This window comes from Bombina bombina, chromosome 4, assembly GCF_027579735.1.
Source record: "Bombina bombina isolate aBomBom1 chromosome 4, aBomBom1.pri, whole genome shotgun sequence".
Taxonomy (NCBI): domain Eukaryota; kingdom Metazoa; phylum Chordata; class Amphibia; order Anura; family Bombinatoridae; genus Bombina; species Bombina bombina.
Window position 1 is genome coordinate 319,347,646 of NC_069502.1, and position 22,742 is coordinate 319,370,387.

At 37.4% G+C, this 22,742-nt stretch overlaps 1 protein-coding gene across 2 annotated transcripts in view; it reads right to left on the minus strand.

Moving 5' to 3' along the window:
- The window catches only part of IGSF10 (immunoglobulin superfamily member 10), a 252,301-nt gene that overhangs the window by 41,980 nt on the left and 187,579 nt on the right, over positions 1-22,742 (minus strand). Inside the window, exons 2-3 of one of the 2 annotated variants that reach the window (XM_053710042.1) lie at positions 16,907-17,415; positions 10,612-10,857 (exon numbers count right to left, since the gene is read on the minus strand). In XM_053710042.1, the coding sequence (XP_053566017.1) occupies positions 10,612-10,811 (200 nt within the window). In that variant the 5' untranslated portion in view covers positions 10,812-10,857; positions 16,907-17,415. Of the gene's footprint in view, positions 1-10,611; positions 10,858-11,152; positions 11,258-16,906; positions 17,416-22,742 lie in introns of those variants that run through there. The other variant, XM_053710043.1, reaches the window with a different exon arrangement.

A 22,742-nucleotide genomic window follows, 5' to 3' on the forward strand; every position in this document is an offset into this window, starting at 1 on the left:
TTCATCCACCAATAAAAAAGTGCTGTCCAGAGTACTGAAACCAAAAAAAAGCTTAGATGCCTTCTTTTTCAAATAATGATAGCAAGAGAACGAAGAAAAATTGATAATAGTAGTAAATTAGAAATTTGCTTAAAATTGCATGCTCTTTCTGAATTACAAAAGAAAAAATTTGTGTTCAGTGTCCCTTTAAGAAAACGCTGAAATTACAGGTTTTTACAAACCCGGCGTTAGCCGCAAAAAGGTGAGCATAGAGCAAAATTTAGCTCCACATCTCACCCCAATACCAGCGTTGCTTACGGTAGCGGTGAGCTGGCAAAACGTGCTTGTGCACAATTTCCCCATAGGAAACAATGGGGCATAATCAGCTGAAAAAAAAACCTAACACCTGCAAAAAAGCAGCATTCAGCTCCTAACGCAGCCCCATTGATTCCTATGGGGAAAGAAAATGTATGTCTACACCTAACACCCTAACATGAACCCCGAGCCTAAACACCCCTAATCTTACACTTATTAACCCCTAATCTGCCGTCCCCGACATCGCCGACACCTGCATTATATTTTTAACCCCTAATCTGCCCCTCCGGACATCGCCGTCACCTACATTATCCCTATGAACCCCTAATCTGCTGCCCCTAAGATCGCCAACACCTACATTATATTTATTAACCCCTAATCTGCCTCCAACGTTGCCGCTACTATATTAAATTTATTAACCCCTAAACCTAAGTTTAAACCTAAGTCTAACACCCCCCTAACTTAAATATAATTTAAATACAACGAAATTAAATTACTACAATTAAATAAATAAATTAATCCGATTTAAAATTAAATACTTACCTATAAAATAAACCATAAAATAGCTACAAAATAACTAATAGTTACATTGTAGCTAGCATACGGCTAGATTTTGAGTTTTGTCGGTAACGACCCGAAAAACTAACGCCGGCTTTTTTCTGGCCACACCATAAAAATAACTCTGGTATTGAGAGTCCACAGAATGGCTGCGTTAGGCTCCAAAAAAGGAGCGTAGAGCATTTTTAACGCAGCTTCAACTCTCGATACCAGAGTTGCTTACGGACGCGGCCAGCCTCAAAAACGTGCTCGTGCACGATTCCCCCATAGGAAACAATGGGGCTGTTTGAGCTGAAAAAAAACCTAACACCTGCAAAAAAGGCGCGTTCAGCTCCTAACGCAGCCCCATTGTTTGCTATGCGGTAACACTTCCTACGTCTGCACCTAACACTCTAACATGTACCCCGAGTCTAAACACCCCTAACCTTACACTTATTAACCCCTAATCTGCCGCCCTGCTATCGCTGACCCCTGCATATTATTATTAACCCCTAATCTGCCGCTCCGTAAACCACCGCTACTTACATTATCCCTATGTACCCCTAATCTGGTTCCCTACCCCTATATTATATTTATTAACCCCTAATCTGCCCCCCACAACGTCGCCTCCACCTGCCTACACTTATTAACCCCTAATCTGCCGAGCAGACCTGAGCGCTACTATAATAAAGTTATTAACCCCTAATCCGCCTCACTAACCCTATAATAAATAGTATTAACCCCTAATCTGCCCTCCCTAACATCGCCAACACCTAACTTTTCCGATCAGCCAATAGAATGCGAGCTCAATCTGATTGGCTGATTGGATCAGCCAATCGGATTGAACTTGATTCTGATTGGCTGATTCCATCAGCCAATCAGAATATTCCTACCTTAATTCCGATTGGCTGGCTGATAGAATCCTATCAGCCAATCGGAATTCGAGGGACGCCATCTTGGATGACGTCCCTTAAAGGAACCGTCATTCGTCGTTAGTCCGTCGGGCCAGCAGGATGTTCCGCGTCGGAGGTCTGCAAGATGGATCCGGAAGAAAGAAGATTGAAGATGCCGTTGATAGAAGACTTCATCCGGATCATGGACCTCTTCAGCTCCCGCTTGGATGAAGACTTCATCCGGATCATGGACCTCTTCAGCTCCCGCTTGGATGAAGACTTCAGCCGGATCATGGACCTCTTCAGCCCCCCCGCTTGGGCTTGGATTAGGACATCGGAGGAGCTCTTCAGGACGGATCGGTGAACCTGGTATGGTGAAGACAAGGTAGGAAGATCTTCAGGGGCTTAGTGTTAGGTTTATTTAAGGGGGGTTTGGGTTAGATTAGGGGTATGTGGGTGGTGGGTTGTAATGTTGGGGGGCTTGGGTATTTTTTTTTTTACAGGCAAAAGAGCTGAACTTCTTGGGGCATGCCCCGCAAAGGGCCCTGTTCAGGGCTGGTAAGGTAAAAGAGCTTTGAACTTTAGTTATTTAGAATAGGGTAGGGCATTTTGTTATTTTGGGGGTCTTTGTTATTTTATTAGGGGGCTTAGAGTAGGTGTAATTAGTTTAAAATTGTTGTAATATTTTTCTTATGTTTGTAAATATTTTTTTATTTTTTGTAACTTAGTTCTTTTTTATTTTTTGTACTTTAGCAAGTTTATTTAATTGTATTTATTTGTAGGAATTGTATTTAATTAATTTATTGATAGTGTAGTGTTAGGTTAATTGTAGGTAGTTTATTTAATTAATTTATTGATAGTGTAGTGTTAGGTTAATTGTAGGTAGTTTATTTAATTAATTTATTGATAGTATAGTGTTAGTTTTAATTGTAACTTAGGTTAGGATTTCTTTTACAGGTAAATTTGTAATTATTTTAACTATTTTAGCTATTAAATAGTTCTTAACTATTTAATAGCTATTGTACCTGTTTAAAATAAATACAAAGTTACCTGTAAAATAAATATAAATCCTAAAATAGCTATAATATAAATATAATTTATATTGTAGCTATATTAGGATTTATTTTACAGGTAAGTATTTAGCTTTAAATAGGAATAATTTATTTAATAAGAGTTAATTTATTTCGTTAGATTTAAATTATATTTAACTTAGGGGGGGTGTTAGTGTTAGGGTTAGACTTAGCTTTAGGGGTTAATACATTTATTAGAATAGCGGTGAGCTCCGGTCGGCTGATTAGGGGTTAATAATTGAAGTTAGGTGTCAGCGATGTTAGGGAGGGCAGATTAGGGGTTAATACTATTTATTATAGGGTTAGTGAGGCGGATTAGGGGTTAATAACTTTATTATAGTAGCGCTCAGGTCCGGTCGGCAGATTAGGGGTTAATAAGTGTAGGCAGGTGGAGGCGACGTTGAGGGGGGCAGATTAGGGGTTAATAAATATAATATAGGGGTCAGCGGTGTTAGGGGCAGCAGATTAGGGGTACATAAGGATAACGTAGGTGGCGGCGCTTTGCGGTCGGCAGATTAGGGGTTAATTATTGTAGGTAGGTGGAGGCGACGTTGTGGGGGGCAGGTTAGGGGTTAATAAATATAATACAGGGGTCGGCGGTGTTTGGGGCAGCAGATTAGGGGTACATATGGATAACGTAGGTGGCGGTCGGCAGATTAGGGGTTAAAAAAATTATTCGAGTGTCGGCGATGTGGGGGAGCCTCGGTTTAGGGGTACATAGGTAGTTTATGGGTGTTAGTGTACTTTAGAGCACAGTAGTTAAGAGCTTTATGAACCGGCGTTAGCCCAGAAAGCTCTTAACTACTGACTTTTTTCCTGCGGCTGGAGTTTTGTCGTTAGATGTCTAACGCTCACTTCAGACACGACTCTAAATACCGGAGTTAGAAAAATCCCATTGAAAAGATAGGATACGCAATTTACGTAAGGGGATCTGCGGTATGCAAAAGTCGCGGCTGAAAAGTGAGCGTTAGACCCTATTTTGAGTGACTCCAAATACCGGCGGTAGCCTAAAACCAGCGTTAGGAGCCTCTAACGCTGGTTTTCACGGCTAACGCCAAACTCCAAATCTAGGTCTTAGGGTTTATATTTATTTTATAGGCAACTTTGTATTTATTTTATCTAGGTAGAAAAGTTATTAAATAGTTATTAACTATTTAATAACTACCTAGATAAAATAAGTACAAATTTAACTGTAAAATAAATCCTAACCTAAGTTACAATTACACCTAACACTACACTATCATTAAATTAATTTACTAAATTACCTACAATTAAATACAATTAAATAAAATAAACTAAAGTACAAAAAAACAAACTGGATCAGCCAATAGGATTGAATTTGTAGTGTTAGGTGTAATTGTAACTTAGGTTAGGATTTATTTTACAAGTAAATTTGTACTTATTTTATCTAGGTAGTTATTAAATAGTTAATAACTATTTAATAACTATTCTACCTAGTTAAAATAAATACAAAGCTGCCTGTAAAATAAGTAACCCTAAGCTAGCTACAATGTAACTATTAGTTGTATTGTAGCTAGCTTAGGGTTTATTTTATAGGTAAGTATTTAGTTTTAAATAGGATTAATTTATTTAATTGTAGTAATTTTATTTCGTTTTATTTAAATTATATTTAAGTTAGGGGGGTTAGACTTAGGGTTAGACCTAGGTTTAGGGGTTAATAAATTTAATATAGTAGCGGCGAAGTTGGGGGCGACAGATTAGGGGTTAATAAATGTAGATAGGTGTCAGTGATGTTAGGGACGGCAGATTAGGGGTTAATAAAATTTAACTAGTGTTAGCGAGGCAGGAGTGTGGCAGTTTAGGGGTTAATATATTTATTACAGTGGCGGCGATGTCCGGTCGGCAGATTAGGGGTTAAAAAATGTATTAAAGTGTTTCTGATGTGGGGGGGGGGCCTCGGTGTAGGGGTTAATAGGTAGTTTATGGGTGTTAGTGTACTTTGTAGCACTTTAGTTAAGAGTAATCCATGAACATCTCAGGTCTGTTAGTGTACCAGGGTGGTTGTCAAGTGCATGATTCACAGTGAATAGTGGTGGATGTAGCTTTGTCAGGTATTAGTGGTTAGAATTGTATTGCAAGGTTACAAGGTCTTGGCAAGAGAGGAATGAAATGTAGTATAAGAGAAGCTTAATTTTTAGCAACAGAAAGTCTGTGAGATATAAGTTATGTATGTTTCTTTAAGGTAGCAGGTTTTTTTTAGGACTGATGAGGATGCTGCGAACGGTAGTTGGAGTTGGCAAGAAATAAAAGTTTAGAGGCAGCCAGCATGTTAGGATTGTCGGTGGGTATGTTGAGGTCATCTAAAATGAAGGAAGATATGAGGTTAAAAGAGAGGAAATGTGGGAGCCGGGCTTCAAAGTGGTCTAAAAATTGTGATGTTGAAGACTGATAGATAACAGTGACATGTAGCGATACAGGGGAGAAGAGCATGACCTTCTAATGATGACAAAGAAAGGGATGGGGTGAAGGAATTCAGTGGCAGATACAGTATGGAGACAGATGAATGCCTACTCCCCCTTCTTTCTGTCTCCTGGCCTGGTAGTGTGACTGAGGGGCAGGCCACCATAAGACAGAGAGGCTGCCCCAGTTGTGTTAGAGGAGGAGAGTCATGTTTCTGGGAGAGCTCACAGGTTAAATGATTGTGAAATAAATAGGTCATGAAGTAAGCTTGTTGCATATAGAGCATGCATTCCGAGGGCACAAGACAGTTGTGGGGTATTAGCACAAGTGAAGTTAATGAGATTGAGATGGTTATGTAGACTAGATTGTGTAGGTGTCATTTGATGTAGTGAACAGAGACAGAGGGTGTACCTGGTCTAGCTGAGACATCCCCAGCTTCAAGGAGAAGGATGATGGTAAAAGAAAGAGGATGAGAATGTGCAATATGTGAGTGTCTACGCTTAGTGACAGTGGAACATTGTTGGCTACAAGATAAGAAAAAGGAATAGAGTTCATGTGTGTTGTAGAGGGGATAAGATAAAAGAGGGTAAGATATGAATTGTGTTCCTTGTGAAAGGAGGAGATGTGACTTTAAGGGAAAAAAAGGATAATATAAAGACAAGAAGAAGAATTTGTAGCATGCTTAACTGACAGGGGAAAATTAGGGAGTTTAAAAATAATAAAGTACCTGTTCAGATGTAACTTTTTTGTGCAACTCCTTGTATAATTACATCACTATTTGATAAATTCACACATACTGCAACTACAATTGCACTGACAAGCAGCTACGCTCTGAGATGCTTGGATCATCCAATTTGTGAGTACTAACACTCATATGTTCATAATTAGTGCTAAGAAAACACAAGACCAAAGCAAAAAATAGAGATGTCACTGTCTTATCACAAAGCATAAGAAGGAAAGAAAAGTTTAAACTACAAAAGATAATTAAGATAATAACATACCACAGAATTCAAGTTTTTGAAGAGTACAAAAAGTAGTTTTACTTGGTCCTACATTCACATTACCATATGTGGGGAGATAACATAGATAAAAAGAGAGGACTAGAGCCTATGAAAGCTGCTAAAATTGAGTCCCTGTCCTATGAAAGCTGCTAAAATTGAGTCCCTGTGGAAAAAAATATGTTAACAGGAGGTATCTCATAACATTTACAATTTAGGTACCTCATAACATTTACAATTTAGTGACCTTATTACTCACAAGGCAAATATTTAATGGCATCATACTATAGGCAGCTTTGAGATCTGCTGAAAAGGTTCAGACATAAAATGTAATCCAGGTATAATTCCAAGGTCTCACCAAAAGGGCAGTTCAAATTTCAAGAATGCCAGGATCTTCACGGTAGGATAACCAAGCACCAAATAAGATTTCAGAAACCTTTCATAGCTTCATTCATCTCTTTTGGTGCACTTTCGTTAGAAGTATATATTTCCAATGCACAAACTATAAATAGGGCCATGTCTAGCACTCCTGCAACTGGAACCAGTGCCATCCTCAGAGCACATCCGATTCTAGATAACTCTATGGCTGGCATCTCTTCTTGAACAAGCACCATCTTTAGCACACCTCAGAGCACTGATAGTGATACAGCCCTTTCTCTTGTTAGTGCAAGAATGTAAGAAGGTGATTTAAAGTCTTACAACACCTAACCTCATTATCAAAAACCAAAACCCCAATTATGAACATTCCTAAACTAAAAATAAAATCTAACTGATCCATATTTTCACTTACCTCACTTGTTCATTCTTCAGTCTCTTCTGGCTAGTGTCAACAGATCATTTTCTTCCGTAAACAAAAAGCACCAGCGCAAACTCCAATAAAACACCAACTCCCATTTTATACTCAGGACCGTACAGCATGGCTAGACACACAAAGTCCCACGGAGACCGGTTACTACCGGTAACACTAATCAACTTTCAGTATGGTGTGCGGGACAAAGCCTACATCTACTTACATACAAATGGCAGCCTCTCAAGCATTCTATCCCACAGCCTTTATGGCTCCTACCTGAGTTTGGATCCTTATCCAACACTCTCCTGAGGACTTACGTAGTAGTGTGGCACCCGTCTCTTTCCACCTCTGCATATGCTGCTGTACTGTTACACACTGTTTCCGGATAGCTGGCAAAACACTCCTCTCCAGCTGCAAATCATCAGAGATCTGGGGTAACTTGCAACCAAACCCTCCAGCTCTGTTTCGGTCCTGTGTCATCACGGTCTATGCACCTGGATCCGTATAGCGAGCTCCTCCTCACTTGCAAGAAGATATCAGCAAAAAAGAGAAACGATCCAGGCGACTAAGTAAAATATTACTCTTTATTTGCACCTGTATCTGTATAGCAAGCTCCTCCTCACTCGCAAGAAGATATCAGCAAAAAAGAGAAACGATCCAGGTAAAATATCACTCTTTATTTGGAAAAAAAACAACAAGAGTGGTGAAAAAAACAAGTGGGACTTACGCGTTTTGGCTTACAACTGTGCCGTAATCATAGACCATGTTAGAACTTTTAACACCTGTGACTTTTAAACCCAGGTGAGTAGTAACACAACTCCCGCTTAACTCTATACACTCCTCACCCAAATAGCTGATCTAACTAATACAACAGACATATAGAATTCTATAACAGGTGTACTCTAACCTCATCATACAAGTTATACATCAATATATCTAGACCTTATTATAGGAATTGAACTTAAAACTTAATAAACTGGCAATTATTTTGATATTGTACAATCTTCATTTGCTACTTTGTTCAATATGCTATTAGAATATGTGGAAAGGTTCTTTATCTGAAAATAAAGCAGTTGAATATAGGAACTACATTCTCTGTTCCAAATATAAAGGTTATACAAATGCTCTAATATCTCTTCATATAAATTATGTATCAATCTCATTAGAGCAACATTTCTTGAAATTAAACTCAAGCTAAACAACTCAGATGGCTATCTAACCTTATGTCATTTTACAGCTCTACAATCCAAATTCTTAGCACATAAGTTAGATTTTATTCAGTATTGACACAAACACGAAAAGAGAACTTGACCCATTAACCCAAAACTTAGAACCAAAAATGTATGACGTCATGCTCCGAGTTATACCCTAGTGGTACCTGCGTTTTAAGCTTAAAAATCCAGTAGGCCTCCTGCTTTTTTAATTGATTAAGCCTGTCACCTCCTCTTTGTGGTCTCTTTATAACTTCTATAGCATTCCACTTAAACATTCTTACATATTGTTTATGTTCATCAATGAAATGCTTGGCTAGGGTGGAGCAGGGGATATCATTTTCAATATATGTGAGATGCTCTCTGATACGTGTTCTCACGTATCGAGTAGTCATCCCAATATACCGCATTTTGTGTTCTGAGCATTCAATCAAGTACACCACATATTCTGTAGTACAGTTGATACCACCCTTAACATCATTATTTGGAACAGAGAATGTAGTTCCTATATTCGAATGCTTTATTTTCAGATAAAGAACCTTTCCACATATTCGTTTAGCATATTGAACAAAGTAGCGAATCAAGATTGTACAATATCCAAATAATTGTCAGTTTATTAAAGCACCTTGATGTCGATCTAGTATATCATTCTTTGGTCAAAATCCATATGAGTTTCATTCATCAATTTTTCTAAATTAGAGTGTAAATAAAGTCATCTCCGTTATAAATCTATTTTTTCAGGTACACTAATTCAACCTTTTTTTTTCTTTGTTGTTGATCACGTTTTTCTAGTACCCAATTGAAAATATGGCCGTTAGGCGGCTGTCAATCCACGTCATCAGCCTCATCTGCTCATCTGCGCATGCAATATTCTTATTTTCTTCATATCTGAATCCACGCGCGCTCCCATTTTGCGCATGCGTATTGGTAATCTGTAGAAAATCACATAATATGTCATCGGCTCTATTCAACACAGATTAACACATGCACAGTTGAGAACAGCTTCACCGATTTGCACATGCACAAAAGAACAGCTTAGCTGATTAGCGCATGCGCAGAATAAATGACACTGGCGATTAGCGCATGCGCAGGTAAACAGAGTTTCATGAACGCGCTTTTGAGACGTAGAGATCAAGTGGGACTGCTCTATACGCCACAGACCATTAAAGCAGGAAATAAGGCTTGGGAGGAGTTAACATCTAAACGGTAGGGCTTTATAAATATATATATTAGGCAAACTTGAAAAATATTAGATAAAAAACGTTAGCGATTAGCTTCTGTTAATATTAACAAATGCATTGATGTCTTCCAAATGTGAAAACTTTACCTTCACTTTAAGTTTTAAGTTCAATTCCTATGATATTGTCTAAATATACTGATGTATAACTTGTATGGTGAGGTTAGATTACACTTGTTATAGAATTATATGTGTCTGTGGTATTAGTTATATCAGCTATTTGGGTGAGGAGTGTATAGAGTTAAGAGGGAGTGGTGTTACTACTCACCTGGGTTTAAAAGTCACAGGTGTTAGGAGTTCTAACATGGTCTATGGTTGCGACACAGTTGTAAGCCGAAACGCGTGAGACCGACTTGTTTTTTTTATACCGCTCTTGTTGTTTTTTTATCCAAATAAAGAGTGATATTTAACTTGGTCGCCTGGATTTTTTGCTGAGATCATTTTCTTCTCTATCCTTGACATTTACTGGTTCTTCAAAAGTTTTTTGTTTTTTTATTAAAAGAAAAACCATAAATTCTTCCGTTAATAGGGTAATCTTTTAAGGATTGTGAATGGGCAGGCTCACTCTCAGAATTGAGAGGACGGAGTGTGATGACTGACCTGTGTTTATTGTTACGGTTGTGCTAAGCCACAGTGTTACTGCTTTTATCAACAGCTTTCATAGGATCTAGGCCAAAGTTTTTTTAGCCCTGACCCCATTTGAGAAACTTATTCCCTCCAAAATTTTAGATAGTTTACAAATATTTTCAGAAAAACATCAGAAGGGAATTCATTAGTAAAACAAAATGTGTCCTTACTTTGCATATAAATATTTGTATATTTTCTACTTAAGTCTAATAGAGAGTAGGCGACTTTTAATAGACATATGATGTCACAGTATTTTATTCCTAATTCCCACATTCATTATAATATAATTTTGCTAGCCAAAGTAAATCTCTAAATGCTCTTGGATTTGGTTGTGAATACATATTAAACGATATTACCATTGTAACACTTTTTCCAAAGAACAACGCCTTGTGAAAAAGAACCTACAAAATTTAAATATAAAAATGATAATACTTAATAAACAAGATAAGAATGTCAAGCTATATGCATTGTATTTATAAACTAAATACACAGTTACTTGGACAAATATACGATATACCCATTATACAACATACCCTAAATTAATGCGTTCCACATCTGCTTGGATCTGCCTGGGGATGACTGTAAGATACCTGAAGGTACAGTGGACTTCTGTTGAGACATAGCATGCACATGGTTTGGGACAGGCTTTGCTGCTGTTGGGAAGAGCTGCAAACCAGAAACTTATAAACAAGCCCAGGAAACACTTCTGCCTTCTTCCTATTACCATCATCATTATATCTTAGAGTAACATCACTCTTCAAAAATTTACAAGTAGGATCCTACAAAAGAATAAACAATAATATTAATAGGCAACATATACAGCAGACATACATGCTCCAAGTTGCCATTTTTTATAACATGGGAGTTTATCAAACCAAACGTCAAACATGAATATATTAGCTGAATTAAAGTAGATGACACTGTGTATTCAGAGACCTTAGCATTACCTGGACAAAGAAAAGGAATACATTTATAGGACTTTAAGGAACCTTACTCACAGATAAAAGATGCAATACAACCATAGTTTACAGTTTTTAGTTTTATGCAGTGTTGAATGGTTTGGGCTTTACTTACTTGCTAACCCTGCTCCAATATGTCTCTGGCAATAGTTCTGTGGCAGAATGTATCTAGGGGTTACTTTAAGAACAGCATAGCTAGCCTGTATGGCATATTGTTTCCTCTTAGATACCTGCAGTAATACAGGAATGCTGGGTAACCCATGAGACAGTTGTAACATACAAAACATGTTTCAATCATTAACAGCATTCATAAATTGTCTGTATATAGCTCATTGCCAGAGAACACGTAAACTCCCTAGCTGCCAAATCATCATTCCAAAGAAAATGGACTGTTTTAGGAAGATGGATAGTATTGGCAAGTAGAGATGCCAAGAAGAATAAATGCTGATATGATTTAATTGCCTTCCTTTCCCTCCTCTGCAGAACATGATTCCAGTAGTTTTCCTGTCTTGAAACATGAAGCTGTTGTGTAACTGCTGCTGCTGGGGGTGACTGGGCAGGAATAGTGGCAGCCAGCCATATTCTAGCAATGTTCCCTAGAGGCAAGGTGTTATTTATTATACACTTAGATTTACTGTATGTGAGATACTTTAGAAAAATAATACACATAATTTTCTACTCAGTGCATTATTAGGATCTATGCACTTAACTAATCCTGTTACTGAAATCACCATAAAACTTTTTTTACATCATCAAGTGCATTAGATTTTTGTATAGGTTATAATTTATAGAAAAGACAGGCAAGTTATAGTTATTGTCCTTTCTGGTGGCCAATGGGTTCATAGCAAAAAACAAAATGTTTTTCAACCCATATTAAAATACAATTTAGTATGTTAGAAACTTAATTTATATTGAACTGAATTACATAAAGACTAATCAAACTACTATTTGTTTTAAGTAACATTACTGAAGCATTAAACCATACAATTCTTGGATGCTAACACCTGAGCACAGTTTGCAGATAGCTTAGTATTATTTACTAATACTATATCAACATGCAAAGTGCTAAAACCTAAGCACAACTTGCAGATAGCTTAGTATGATTTACTATATCAACATGCACAGTGCTAAAACCTAAGCACAACTTGCAGATAGGCATAGTATGATTTACTATAACAACATGCACAGCAGCACAGTGCTAAAACCTAAGCACAACTTGCAGATACGCTTAGTATGATTTACTAACAACATGCACAGTGCTAAAACCTAAGCACAGTTTGCTGATAGCTTAGTATGATTTACTAACAACATACACATTGCTAAAACCTAAGCACAACTTGCTGATAGCTTAGTATTATTTACACCAACATACACAGTGCTTAAACATAAGCGCAACTTGCAGATAAGCTTAGTATGATTCACTATAACAACTTGCACAGTGCTAAAACCTAAGCACAACTTGCAGATACGCTTAGTATGATTTACTAACCAAATGCACAGTGCTAAAACCTAAGCACAACTTGCAGCTAGGCTTAGTATGATTTACTAACAACATGCAAAGTGCTAAAACCTAAGCACAACTTGCAGATAGGCTTAGTATGCTTTATTAACAACATGTACAGTGCTAAAACCTAAGCACGACTTGCTGATAGCTTAGTATGATTTACTAGCAACATACACAGTGCTTAAACCTAGGTGCAACTTGCAGATAAGCCTTGTATGATTTACTATAACAAAATGCACAGTGCTAAAACCTAAGTGCAACTTGCAGATAAGCTTATGATTTACTATATCAACATGCACAGTGCTAAAACCTAAGCATAACTTGTAGATAGGCTTAGTACGATTTACTATAACAACATGCACAGCAGCACAGTGCTAATACCTAAGCACAACTTGCAGATAGGCTTAGTATGATTTACTAACAACATGCACAGTGCTAAAACCTAAGCACAACTTGCAGATAGGCTTAGTATGATTTACTAACAACGTGCACAGTGCTAAAACCTAAGCACAATTTGCAGATAGGCTTATGATTTGTTATAACAACATGCACAGTGCTAAAACCTAAGCACAACTTGCAGATAGGCTTAGTATGATTTACTATAACAACATGCACAGTGCTAAAACCTAAGCACACCTTGCAGATACGCTTAGTATGATTTACTATAACAACATGCACAGTGCTAAAACCTAAGCACAACTTGCAGATAGGCTTAGTATGATTTACTATAACAATATGCACAGTGCTAAAGCCTAAGCACAACTTGCAGATAGGCTTAATATGATTTACTAACCACGTGCACAGTGCTAAAACCTAAGCACAATTTGCAGATAGGCTTATGATTTACTATAACAACATGCACAGTGCTAAAACCTAAGCACAACTTGCAGATACGCTTAGTATGATTTACTAACAACATGCACAGTGCTAAAACCTAAGCACATCTTGCAGATATGCTTAGTATGATTTACTAACGTGCACAATGCTAAAACCTAAGCACAACTTGCAGATAAGCTTAGTATGATTTACTAGCAACATGCACAGTGCTAAAACCTAAACACAACTTGCTGATAGCTTAGTATGATTTACTAACAACATGCACAGTGCTAAAACCTAAACACAACTTGCTGATAGCTTAGTATGATTTACTAACAACATGCACAGTGCTAAAACCTAAGCACAACTTGCAGATAAGCTTAGTATGATTTACTAGCAACATGCACAGTTCTAAAACCTAAACACAACTTGCAGATAAGCTTAGTATGATTTACTGTAACAACATGCACAGTGCTAAAACCTAAGCATAACTTGCAGATAAGCTTAGTATGATTTACTAGCAACATGCACAGTGCTAAAACCTAAACACAACTTGCTGATAGCCTAGTATGATTTACTGTAACAACATGCACAGTGCTAAAACCTAAGCACAACTTGCAGATAAGCTTAGTATGATTTACTGTAACAACATACACAGTGCTAAAACCTAAGCACAACTTGCAGATAAGCTTAGTATGATTTACTAACAACATGCACAGTGCTAAAACCTAAGCACACCTTGCAGATACGCTTAGTATGATTTACTATAACAACATGCACAGTGCTAAAACCTAAGCACAACTTGCAGATAGGCTTAGTATGATTTACTATAACAATATGCACAGTGCTAAAACCTAAGCATAACTTGTAGATAGGCTTAGTACGATTTACTATAACAACATGCACAGCAGCACAGTGCTAATACCTAAGCACAACTTGCAGATAGGCTTAGTATGATTTACTAACAACATGCACAGTGCTAAAACCTAAGCACAACTTGCAGATAGGCTTAGTATGATTTACTAACAACGTGCACAGTGCTAAAACCTAAGCACAATTTGCAGATAGGCTTATGATTTGTTATAACAACATGCACAGTGCTAAAACCTAAGCACAACTTGCAGATAGGCTTAGTATGATTTACTATAACAACATGCACAGTGCTAAAACCTAAGCACACCTTGCAGATACGCTTAGTATGATTTACTATAACAACATGCACAGTGCTAAAACCTAAGCACAACTTGCAGATAGGCTTAGTATGATTTACTATAACAATATGCACAGTGCTAAAGCCTAAGCACAACTTGCAGATAGGCTTAATATGATTTACTAACCACGTGCACAGTGCTAAAACCTAAGCACAATTTGCAGATAGGCTTATGATTTACTATAACAACATGCACAGTGCTAAAACCTAAGCACAACTTGCAGATACGCTTAGTATGATTTACTAACAACATGCACAGTGCTAAAACCTAAGCACATCTTGCAGATATGCTTAGTATGATTTACTAACGTGCACAATGCTAAAACCTAAGCACAACTTGCAGATAAGCTTAGTATGATTTACTAGCAACATGCACAGTGCTAAAACCTAAACACAACTTGCTGATAGCTTAGTATGATTTACTAACAACATGCACAGTGCTAAAACCTAAACACAACTTGCTGATAGCTTAGTATGATTTACTAACAACATGCACAGTGCTAAAACCTAAGCACAACTTGCAGATAAGCTTAGTATGATTTACTAGCAACATGCACAGTTCTAAAACCTAAACACAACTTGCAGATAAGCTTAGTATGATTTACTGTAACAACATGCACAGTGCTAAAACCTAAGCATAACTTGCAGATAAGCTTAGTATGATTTACTAGCAACATGCACAGTGCTAAAACCTAAACACAACTTGCTGATAGCCTAGTATGATTTACTGTAACAACATGCACAGTGCTAAAACCTAAGCACAACTTGCAGATAAGCTTAGTATGATTTACTGTAACAACATACACAGTGCTAAAACCTAAGCACAACTTGCAGATAAGCTTAGTATGATTTACTAACAACATGCACAGTGCTAAAACCTAAGCACACCTTGCAGATACGCTTAGTATGATTTACTATAACAACATGCACAGTGCTAAAACCTAAGCACAACTTGCAGATAGGCTTAGTATGATTTACTATAACAATATGCACAGTGCTAAAACCTAAGCACAACTTGCAGATAGGCTTATGATTTACTATAACAACATGTACAGTGCTAAAACCTAAGCACAAATTGCAGATACGCTTAGTATGATTTACTAACAACATGCACAGTGCTAAAACCTAAGCACATCTTGCAGATACGCTTAGTATGATTTACTAACGTGCACAATGCTAAAACCTAAGCACAACTTGCAGATAAGCTTAGTATGATTTACTAGCAAAATGCACAGTGCTAAAACCTAAACACAACTTGCTGATAGCTTAGTATGATTTACTAACAACATGCACAGTGCTAAAACCTAAGCACAACTTGCAGATAAGCTTAGTATGATTTACTAGCAACATGCACAGTGCTAAAACCTAAACACAACTTGCTTATAGCCTAGTATGATTTACTGTAACAACATGCACAGTGCTAAAACCTAAGCACAACTTGCAGATAAGCTTAGTATGATTTACTGTAACAACATGCACAGTGCTAAAACCTAAGCACAACTTGCAGATAGGCTTAGTATGATTTACTAACAACGTGCACAGTGCTAAAACCTTAGCACAACTTGCAGATAAGCTTAGTATGATTTACTAACAACGTGCACAGTGCTAAAACCTTAGCACAACTTGCAGATAAGCTTAGTATGATTTACTAACAACGTGCACAGTGCTAAAACCTAAGCACAACTTGCAGATAGGCTTAGTATGATTTACTAACAACATGCACATTGCTAAAACCTAAGCACAACTTGCAGATAGGCTTAGTATGATTTACTAATAACGTGCACAGTGCTAAAACCTAAGCACAACTTGCAGATAAGCTTAGTATGATTTACTAACAACATGCACATTGCTAAAACCTAAGCACAACTTGCAGATAAGCTTAGTATGATTTACTAACAAGTAACAACGTGCACAGTGCTAAAACCTTAGAACAACTTGCAGATAAGCTTAGTATGATTTACTAACAAGTAACAACGTGCACAGTGCTAAAACTTAAGCAAAATTTGCAGATAGGCTTATGATTTACTATAATAACATGCACATTGCTAAAACCTAAGCAAAACTTGCAGATAGGCTTATGATTTATTATAACAACATGCACAGTGCATTCCTGCAGCATCTCCTTATTCAGCATGTTCTAAAATCCATGTGTGCTGCACAATGTGGTTTGCAGCACTTCAGCACTCAAAAATTATAGCAGCAACTAAATACATTAATCCATGTCAAACTCCTATACAATCACAATCATTATTAAAAGAATTGCTGTGCTCTTTGTAATAGCTAAAATCTACAGTCACTTGATAATAAAACATATTCAATTAAAAACAGCATGCATTTACCTTAAATTGCAGTTAAACGTTTCTTCTTCTGATCAATACATTAGTATCCAATTCTTTCACATAAAATGTTACATAAAATATTGAAAGTGAACTCAGCAGTCAGAGGCTTCAATTTATATTTGCTACTTATAGCAAATCTTCAGCTTTCTTTTCTAACAAGCAGCAGGATTCTATCACCAGGAATAGCAGGCAGTCCATGACATTTGTTAAGATGATAAAACGTTCATAAACTGTTCCAGGATTTTAGCTCATGGACTGAAGACATATATATATATATATTACAAAAGTTAGTTGTCTGCTGCATCTTCTTTTGATGTTCATGTATTCAAATTTCCTTAGGGATCTACAAAAGAGCTTTCTCTATCTAACAGCAGTGTTTTCCTCTTAACAGGTCTCTCTCCATCTGGTCTCAGTAAAAGTATAAGTTGCTTTCTATCCTCTCCATATATTTTTGGAATTCCTTCCTTGAATTATCCGTCTGTGTCTCTTCTCTGCCCCCTGTAGTTTTCCTGAACACAAAGTAGCACTACTGCACAATCAGATGACTGCAGTCAAAGCAGACGAGCATTCTTGCACAGGGTTTGAAAATAGAAATGAGTAACATAGCTCATACATGCACAGCATTTGATGTCACTGATATACAATAGGCTGACTGTATTTTTGGTAACTTGCTGCTTGTATAATTGTAAATGTCAATGCTAATAAATAAGAATCTTTTAATTTCCTGTTGTTTGAATGTGTGATATATAATCTGTTATATCATTCGTATTCATAGTATATTATGTGGAAAAGTTGTGTTTATTGAGGAAACGTTTATTGCTTCTATGCTTTTTTATGAAAATCGTTTATTTCAGCATGAACCTGTAATTAATGAATTGTTTTCCATTGGATTATATTATGGTGACATTTCCTCTTTCATTACAGTCCACATGTGTTTCATTTATTCATTTATGTATTTATTTTTTAAGAAAATGTATCAGGACTCATTACTTTTGGGGAGTTCAGATTTCATACTGTCCAGCCAAAGCAATGTACCTGTTATAGATTTTTGTTTGACAGCATAAACAAATTGTTATAATGCTCCTGTTACAACACTTTATTATATTATGTTCTATTAAAATAAATAACTGCTTTACAAATAAGTAACATTTAGTCTGTGAATGGACAAGCTGCCTCCACCCAGCCAGAAATATTTGATACCATTTCTATTGCTCCTTCCTGTATGGGTCTATCAAATATAGAATTGTTGTGTTTGTACCTATAAAAACAATCCAATATTTAATCTATAAAATATGTGACTCTATCTAAAAGCCTGAGGAGAATGGGACTGAGCCCCGTGTGCAATGTTACACTATATAATTATCTGTCATAAAACGGGAGGAAGACACAGCAGAAATGGCCATGCTTCCAAATGGTGGTCTGAACATGAGCTGTCCAGTGCCATATTTCATTAGTAGCCTGACATCCCCGTGACGATAAGAATGCAGCTGTGTAGCGCTGACAAAACCACCTGCACTGTTTTGTGAATTTTGCTGGTATTATATAACCCAGAAACATATTTCACTTTGACCTACAACATATTCTATATACTGTAGGTAATGCTTGCCAGGTACTTTCCACTATGTTAAAGGGACATTTTTATAGAACTCGATGGACTTTGGTCTTTTTTTTTCAACCTCATCTACTATGTTGCTATGTTACTGTCTGTTACTATGCTACTATGTTACTATGTTACTATGTTACTATGCTACTATGTTACTATGCTACTATGCTACTATGTTACTATGCTACTATGCTACTATGTTACTATGTTACTATGCTACTATGTTACTATGCTACTATGCTACTATGTTACTATGTTACTATGTTACTATGTTACTATGACATTCTGGTGTAAATAGAATGTTAATCTTTAGAATCTTTTATTTTTAAATAAATTGCCTTCTAATGTTATGGCCTAGCTTACAAGTGAAGCGCTATTGATAGCACAGGGTGTGGTATTAATAGTACTGGACCACTCTAGTGTTAGCATGAAATCTGGTATTTAAAGAGACGGGAAACCCCAATATTTTCTTTCATTTGGATAAAACATACAATTTTGAACAACTTTCCAATTGACTTCTATTATCAAATGTGCTTCATTATCTTGCTATCCTTTGCCGAAGGAACTGTATTACACATCTAGTTAGCCAATCACAAGAAACAAATGTGTGTAGGCACCAATCAGCAACTAGCTTCCACTAGTGTAGGATATGTGCATATTCTTTTTCAACAAGGGATACCAAGAGAACAAAGCACATTTGAAAATAGAAGTGATTTTAAAAGTGTCTTAAAAATACATGCTCTATCTGAATCATGCAGGTTTAATTTTGACTTCCCTATCCCTTTAAAGTACATGGTAAAAAATAATTACCAGAGAATGTTTATCAGTGGTTTAGATACAAGGTAATCACAGAGGTAAAAAGTCTATTAATATAACCGTGTTAGTTATGCAAAATTGAATGGGTAATAAAGGGATTATCTATCTTTTTAAACAATAAAATATTCTGGAGTAGACTGTCCCTTTAAGTGTCCTTTATATTATAAAATAGTAGTGTTCTCCTATAAGGGTCGCTATACCCTATTGCCTTCTTTTGGTCTTTTGGATTGGATAACATGGGATAATCTGTAGGGGAGGCTGCATACATGGGAGAGTGGAGTTTCATTTAATTATGTTATTTTAGTAATTTTATTTCATAAACACTGTTTTATGCTTTTGTTTTTAATTCCTACTAAAAAGAACAGGCCTAGAAAAACTATTATAGTGTATTATTCAGTTTTATTGTTTAGTCTTATGCAATCTGTTAGAAGTAAATCAAAGCTACCAAGGAAACCTAGATCATTTGGCATGAAACATGCAATTATTTCTTTGAAAATTGATCCACTATATTTTTGGCTGCTGCTGTTAAATTAATCCACCTCCAGTGACCAGAAATCTCCCTACTACCCTATTTGTTAAGTGATGTAATTTTTACTAAATTGTTGCATTCCACAACCCTTCAAGTTCATGAGCAAGTGCATAGAGAGGCCTCTAATCCCTTATGTATCTGAATGGAAAAGTAGTGACAGAAACATATTTGTAAATTTAAATCTTTTACTCAGTCATATGTTAGATTACAATTAAATACACCAAACATACAATATACAACTACACAGAAAAGAGTTTCAGCTTCTGATGTTGCAGCTTTGCTTTATGATGGAGTCAAACACATTCCTAAGTTCACAAATCTTTTTCTGAAGAATCATATAGGGTGTCTACTGGTGGGTAGGGGGCTGTGTAAAAGGAGGGGTTTGGGGGTGCACATTTTTGCAAATATTTTATGATTGATATCTTTTCATGTGACAACACTGAAGAAATTACGCTTTGCTACAATGTAAAGTTGTGAGTGTACAGCCTGTATAACAGTGTAAATTTGCTGTCCCCTCAAAATATCTCAACACACAGCTATTAATGTTTAAACCGTTGGCAAGAAAAGTGAGTACACCCCTAAGTGGAAATGTCCATATTGGGCCCAAAGTGTAAATATTTTGTCCATCATTATTTTCCTGCACTACCTTAACCCTCTTGGGCATGGAGTTCACCAGAGCTTCACAGGTTGCCACTGGAGTCCTCTTCCACTCCTCCATGACAACATCACATTTTGAGGATGCCCCACAAATGCTCAATAGGGTTTAGGTCTGGAGACATGCTTGGCCAGTCCATTGCCTTTACCCTCAGCTTCTTTAGCAAGGCAGTGGTCGTTTTGGAGGTGTGTTTGGGGTCATTATCATGTTGGAATACTGCCCTGCAGCCCAGTCTCCGAAGGGAGGAGATAATGCTCTGCTTCAGTATGTCACAGTACATGTTGGCATTCATGGTTCCCTCAATGAACTGTAGCCCCCCAGTGCTGGCAGCACTCATGCAGGCCCAGACCATGACACTCCCACCACCATGTTTGATTGTAAGAAAAGACACACTTGTCTTTGTATGTCTCACCTGGTTGCCGCCACACACGCTTGACACCGTCTGAACCAAATAAGTTTATCTTGGTCTCATCTGACCACATGACATGGTTCCAGTAATCCATGCCCTTAGTCTGCTTGTCTTCAGCAAACTGTTTGCAGGCTTTCTTGTTCATCATCTTTAGAAGAGGCTTCCTTCTAGGACGACAGCCATGCAGACCAATTTGATGCAGTGTGCGGCGTATGGTCTGAGCACTGACAGGCGGATGCCCCACCCCTTCAACCTCTGCAGCAATGCTGGCAGCACTCATACGTCTATTTCCCAAAAACAACCTCTGGGTATGACGCTGAGCACGTGCACTCAACTTCTTTGGTGGACCATGGTGAGGCCTGTTCTGAGTGGAACCTGTCCTGTGAAACCACTTTTTGGTCTTGCCCACCGTGCTGCAGCTCAGTTTCAGGGTCTTGGCAATCCTTCTTATATGAATGAATCAAAGTAAGTAGTGCTCCGCTGACTCCCCAATCCGAACTGCTAACGGTGAGTAAACAAATATTAGGCAATGGTCTCACCTTCTCTGGCTGTTTCCAAAGTCTCACCCGTCTGTTCGCGGTCAGTCCTTAGCCTCGGCTCTTCGCTACACCACGCTTCCAAGGCGTGGGATTCCTCCGATGGCGTCTGACATCACTCGACACGTGAACTTGTCTGACCAATGGTGAGACAGACTTGGTTTACCTGTTGGACCAAATGCCGGCTATGTGAAAACTTCAAATCCCCTCACCGATCCTGGCAGTAAAGTAAGTGTAAAGCCTCCGGAGCTCCAACGGGTGATAAGGGCTGCAAGCCCAATTGCAGCAGACAACGGCCCTCTCCTCTGCCGTAGTAGTACAAAAAGAAGCAGAATGCTGCTATGATAAAACGTTCATTTTATTGGATATTATAATAAAACTTGATGCAAACATGCAGTAACAAGTGCTTAAAACAGCTGTTCATGTCATAAACAGGCCAGTCTGATGCGTTTCGGCTGTTTCGCCTTATTCATAGACTCAATATTCTGAATTTACCTGTAAAGCTATATAAGCCCCTCACAATCTCATTGGTTGCCTGTAGACATGAATAAACTCTCTCCTCCCCTTTAGCTCGTCCGTCATTGATTGTGTGTACTCCCATTTTCTACATATCCTCCGTATCTATTCGACTACAAGTGATGAATATAATGATACTATGACAGAATCAGTTCACTTTTATTGACATACATGACTAGTGACAAAAATATATATTTAATTCATCTGTCTATGTGTGTGTGCACAAACCGGGGTCACGCCTCCTGTACTTAGGCTACTAAGGCTGTAAAAAGTTTACGCTGTGGACTAAATGCTACTTCACGCAAAGTGTCCACTTACCCCCCATGAAATACACACACACTCACACAGATCTCTTTGAAAGTATCTATTCATCGATCACATTCTAGAACATCATCTACTCATACTCATTATTTCAATAGCCATTGTCATCATAGAATACCACAGTGTCTCACTCTCATGATCTTGTTTGTCTACCAATGACTACTGTCTGAACTATGTATGTCAGTTCCATGTACTATACTTAATTTATTAAACCATTTCACTTAATCATGATTGATGTTTAGGCTATATTTGCCAACATCAATACTGCAGTATATTCAGGCATCTTAAATAGTATAATTTATCTACCCTCTGTGCTCAACTACACAATTTCTGTGGGGATCAACTATGATGCCTGCTGAATGTTTAAAAAAATATAAGTTGGGGATGTAGACTAAAGGCTGCTAAACTCAAGATAGGGGAAATTAACTAGATTCAAATTTTATCCCACCCA